The sequence below is a fragment of the Poecilia reticulata genome, linkage group LG9 (assembly GCF_000633615.1).
Source record: "Poecilia reticulata strain Guanapo linkage group LG9, Guppy_female_1.0+MT, whole genome shotgun sequence".
Taxonomy (NCBI): Eukaryota; Metazoa; Chordata; class Actinopteri; order Cyprinodontiformes; family Poeciliidae; genus Poecilia; species Poecilia reticulata.
In genome coordinates, this window is record NC_024339.1 from 18226831 (window position 1) to 18232510 (window position 5680).

Genomic DNA, 5680 nt, shown 5'->3' on the forward strand with positions numbered 1-5680 from the left:
TTTTTTTTTTTTAAACAACCTGCTTGCTGATTCGGACTGACAAAAGCTCCTGGATAGAGAACAAAACAGAGTTGGATTTAGTCATGAATAAGGGTGATTTTCAGGCACTTTCTGTTTCAAAGTCATCAACACAAGACAAGACAACTATATCCAGCAAATTTGGAAAAATGATAATTCCGTGACCAGTATGCTTTTAACATTTTGCTATAATTATTTAAATTGTCCAACATCCAGGTGATCTGTTTGCACACCAGTCTCTGTTTCGCTTTTCGTTCTCTCCAAACGAGAGAAGGAAACTTTTCATCTTCCCTTCATTTAGTGCCAGAGTAAGAAACCCCTCACTGCTCAGGATAAGCCAGGAGGCCACTAGTTGACAGCTGTGATTATGCATATAAACAACACCCAGTGGAGGAATTCCAGGCTGGACTGTGTGCAAATCGCTCCAAATTGAGTGGAGACCATCCTGAGCCCTTCAGCACATGCTCACTGACCCATTTTCTCTGTTTTACTGTCTTCCAGCACAGTTTGTTTGAGGAACAAATTCCCAAATTCCTTCTCTGACAAATATGGTAATGGTGCTGCCGTGAAACCTCACGAGTCTAGGAGCTCGCTTACAGGTCAGAAAGGAATGCGCAGCCAAGGTAGCCAGCAAATTCACATGTAGACTCCCTGCTTGGATCGATTGGATCAAAATAGATTCAACACAAAGCTTTCTTTATCAGATGCCTCTGCAGAGCACCAGGTCAAATAAGGCAAAGTTTCAGTAAAAAACTTTTATGAGACAATAATTACCCCGACATATCCAATACATGTTCATTTTCAGTGAAGTATCTGGACTTTTAAGACACATGTTGGTTAACGTTAGCAGTTTCTACTCAAACTGTTGAAAGGAAAAGAACCAGCAGAACTGAAAGCTACAGTTCAGTGGAGTAACAGAAACCCTGTAGGAGCGACTAAAACTAAAAATCTGCTAAACAAAAATGACACTTCACCTCCAGTGTCACAGAATCATCTCCTCCACAACTCTGCGTGCTGATTGGTCCATTTCCTCCTGGACCAACGCGAGACATCGACGAGCCAACGCCTGCTGCTCTGGATCCTCCTGAACCATCAGCTCCCCGTAAAGATACACACCCATCGCCTGAAACACACACACAGTTCATCAGTTCACACACACGCATGCACCCCCCCACACACATTTTGTTCTAAATCTTCTTTTTGCTTTTCTACATGACTTGAATGATTATAGAATAGAGGGCTAATGCTAATGTTTTACCTGATCATGAAGCAGAAAGTCCTCAACATCACAGTAAGCTTGAGAGTAAGTGTGCTTAACCACCAGCTCACACCAGCGATGTCGGACCTGCAACCAAAACAGGGGGGAAAAAAACATGTTAGCGATAAATACTAAATTTCAATTTCAGAATATTGTACATTTTCCCTTCTTTGCACCACCTGTGGGCTTTGAAGAAATTTAGTTACCAAGCTACATGGCCCAGTAGGTGATAGGTGGAGGCAGCACAAGCGATGCCATAATTGTACCAATGTAGCCAAAGGCTTAATTTAGAGTTTGTAGGCATTCATTGTCACAGGATAAGTGCCGCTGCAAATGAGGCGTCTTGGGATAAAAACAGACTCATTGTCGCAGCCATAGCACCCAACCCATTTGTCAAACAACATATCTTGTTGTTGCTGGGCTTTATAAATTGTCCATGTTTGATCATCTAGTTTTATGGTTTTATTTCTAAGCATATTGAATTTGAAATTGCTGTCTGAAATGTACAATAAATAAACCTGAATTCACTTGATTTTCTTTGACGTCTTTATTCGTCAGTACATTTTGGTAATCATTCTTGCGTTGTCATTGAGAAGCACAATAATGTTGAATGTTATATTTCTTTAAAAATCCATTCACCCATCCACTGTCTGGAACAGCTTGTCCATGCAGGGTCGCAGGTGGCCTGCTGCCCATCTCCAGTGGTCACTGGATCAGAGGTGAGCAGTTCATTCGTTAAAGAATGTTAATGTAGAATTAACAGATCTGGGTTTCTGTTAAAACTGAAAATAATATCTAAACACGTGATGAAACTTCAATTTGATTTTCTGACTGTGTTTTTGTTGTTTAACTGTATGTGTGTGTGCGTTTGTGAAAGCTGCTGCCTGGCCTTTTTCCTGGAGGATCAATAGGAGCTCTGTTGCTGCGGTTACAGGAGAGATCAGAGACTGCCTCTGTCCCTGCCTCAACCATCATCCGTCATCATCTGATACGAGAGCGCATGAGTGTGAGTGTGTGTGTGTGTGTGTGTGTGTGTGTGTGTGTGTGTGCGTGTGCGTGGGGGTGTGTGTGTGTGTGTGTGTGTGTGTATGCACATTTATATATTTGTTGAGGAGACTGGCAGAGGACGATAAAAGATATTGAGGAGCGCTAAAAATTCCGAGATGAAAAATCTTTTAAAGCATCATCAATTCTTTTAAAGCTTAGCTGTTTCCCTCTTGACTGCATTTTTCGTGGGTGTTTTCAGTCTTCCTCAAAGTGTCTCCACAGAGTCAGGGTAATAAACTAGTCCCTTGAAGAATTCAGTGTGGGATTTCTGGTGATTGATTCGATCTCAGCAGCTCAAGCTTTGGGGAAAAGAAAAGGTACAGGAATTCATTTAGAGGTTTTAGAAACTGAGCAGAAGTGATCCCTCCAAGGCCTTTTTTCAAGCTTTCACTCTCATAACAGAAGTTTGAGTCTTTAAAACGCTACATCCTTCTCCTTTCATCTTTGCAGTGTCACAACTGAGACCAACCAGCTTCATTTGGAAGCCAAAACGGTTAGTTTTAAATAGTTTTTTTTTAATTATTATTAAGTTGTATTTAGTAAGAACTCAAAAAGAAGATACATTCAAAAATTCAGCTCCATTTCCCTCTAGAAATATGTCTTCCTGTCTTTGCAAGAGTGTGCACAATATGTTTACCCTCTAGTGCCAGTTCTGCCCTCCTGGCCTGTGCAGCCCCAGCAGCTGCTGACTATACTGGGTTACATTCCTGGGGAGAGCCTTGGGGCACAGCAGCTGCTTGGTGCACCTCTTCTTCTCCCTTTTTTTTTTTTTTTTTAAACTATGTTTCCTCTCGCAGGGCCCCTCTTCCTGACAGCACATGCAATTACGCAGTGACATTCCTTCATTTATTACTGCACCACTGCTCTTCCCTTCACTCCTCTCTACCCCCGGTGTTATCACACACAGGAACAACAACTGTTGCTTAAATATTCAGTGTGCTAGCAGAGTTACAGACTATCTTTTGTCTTTATTTGCTGCTATCTAAATGCTCCAAATTCTGCTTAATAGTGTGTGAGCTTGATTTTTAGAGCAGGTTGACTGCTATCTGCTGGATCAGTGGTCACTTCAGGAAGGTTTGCTTTGTCTGCATCATTGGTCAGGGAAGTATGTACATGTCAAATTAGCTTTCACTTGATTAATTTGTTCTGAAACATGATGATTGACGACCTTCACCCATTGGTAGTCTACTCTCATTTTTTTTTACCACTTGCCATTTATCAGCCAGCCTGGCAGTCACATTTTAAACAATATTGCCAAGGGGTAAAGTGTCCCAACTGCCTGTGAAAGGAGGGAGAGAAATTGTGCCACTAATTTAGTCACTAATTTCGTGCCATCATGCACAAAATGTAAATGGAAGATAAAGAAATCTCCAACTTAACATGTTTTTCCAGCCAGTAAATATCTCAACAATCATGTTAATAGTTTATGTTTGTTAGTGTTTGACAGTTGTTATTTTTGATACTTGTATGAAACGCCAAACATGGTAATGGACATCATTCATAGATTTGTGAATGACTGTAGCTCCAATGTACAGCAGTTTTAGTGGTCAGTATAAGTAGAAAATGCTGTATAAAGTTTAATCCACTTACTATGATGTGATAATTGAGTTTCACAGTGTAAACACTGTGATATAACAATATAAGGCTGGAACATTGTAATTTAATGCCCACCAGTCCCATCTCTCCTCAGAGGCAACAGACTACAACCCACATGAGCAAAACCCTGTAACAATTTGACAAGAAGTATTTAAAAAAACACTAAAAATGATGTTTGATGCAACCTACATAATCTTACCCTCAGATTAGAACTCACACAAAAGATAACTGTTTATGAAAAAAAGGATCTGCAACAGTTGACAGCTGTTTTACTCAGCATAAACCAAATTCTTGAACTGCTCCAGAGAAACCTGTGGTCAGCAAACTTAATAGAACGAGTCGCCTTTCACACATGTGCACCCCACCAAACGTGCACAGGTAGATTTACACTCAACCTCAAATCACACCAGGTTAGGAAGGGAAGTGGGCCAAAGTCACGCACCCGCACTCTTACATACAAACATATGCACACAGGTCCACCAGCACAAATATTCATGGCCACTAACAGCCAACACAAAGCCGCCTGGTTGCACGCACAATGGCAGTCAGCTTCTCACTTTGGTTCAGATTTTCACAGTCACAAAAATCCTACATGGCAGCATTTTCTGCTCAAAGACGAGCTTTCTTATCACTTTTATTCCACAGTGTCTCGGCACTCTGCAGATATTTGTTTAGCACAAGAACATATGGTGAAACATTATGTAACAGCATGCTGTGATCAGATCACATTTCAGTGAAATATATATACATATATGTTGTGAAACTATCATAAGAGGAGGTGACATGTATGCTGTTCGATCTGACAAAGCACCATTATAAAGTGATTGTATTATCAGCTCCCTTTTAGAATCATAAACGTCCATTTATATCATCCAATACTCATTAACTCCAGAAAGCTCCCATCTGTGACTGAAACGGCACTCAGATCTGTTTTAATCCAAGAGTTTTATACAAATGAATGATCATTTATCAGAAGAGAATGTGGTTGTGGTGCAAGAAAGTGAGAAGTGGAAGAAAATAAGTTTCAGACAGAAAAATAAATAACCGGATTTATGAGGAGAGTTGAAATTGATTAACCTCTTAAGAACGTGACAAATAACCCCGGACAGCGGCACTGCCTTTAGAGAGGTGTGTAAGGGCGAATGTTTCTGCAAGTGTGTTATTTCCGCATCACTACTTGCGTAATGGTCCTGCTTATTTTTAGCAAATAGTGAGAGCTTTTTTTCCTGGAAATTGTGGAGGAGAATCTGCATTTTATCTGCCAGGAAGTCTCCTGGTCCTGAAAGCTGGATCCGAGGCCAAACACAGAGCGGCCTTCGTTTTGTTACTACGAGGTCGATAAGCAGCCACTGAGCGATTATACAACTTAAAAGGATACAGTTTTTTGATTTATGTGATTATGTCATAGACAGTGTAATTTTTCTATTGAAATATTTTAATGCACCTTTTCTCATCAGGACTCAGTTCAGTAACTGCTCAAGTGTCTCCACAACAAAACATCTGAGTCCCATTAGACGCACTGCAGCCTCAAAAACAGCTCGTATAATTAATAGGAAGCTGTAAAAACCTAAATATGTATCACAATTTTCCTTTTCAAAATGAGCCATGTGTTAACGACAGAGGTTGGTGTGGACAGTTTACGGGTTTCTGCCACAGCTGTGTTTTCCTGTACTTTACAGCAACTCTGTACAGCAAAATAAACTTGGTTATTGCAAATACCAATACAGTCAAAAATATACTGCACAGAGTACAGTATATATA

General features: G+C 40.4%; 1 protein-coding gene across 6 annotated transcripts in view; it reads right to left on the reverse strand.

Moving 5' to 3' along the window:
* aopep (aminopeptidase O (putative)) overlaps nt 1-5680 on the reverse strand; it is a 109013-nt gene that overhangs the window by 8843 nt on the left and 94490 nt on the right. For 4 of the 6 annotated variants that reach the window (XR_001776945.1, XM_017306881.1, XM_017306880.1 and 1 more), the window contains exons 16-17: nt 1277-1363; nt 993-1141 (exon numbers count right to left, since the gene is read on the reverse strand). Coding sequence is in view for 3 of the 6 variants with exons in the window: in XM_017306881.1 (XP_017162370.1) it covers nt 1001-1141; nt 1277-1363 (228 nt within the window). In the remaining 3 variants the exon portion in view is untranslated. Of the gene's footprint in view, nt 1-992; nt 1142-1275; nt 1364-5680 lie in introns of those variants that run through there. The other 2 variants (XM_017306882.1, XM_017306883.1) reach the window with 2 other exon arrangements.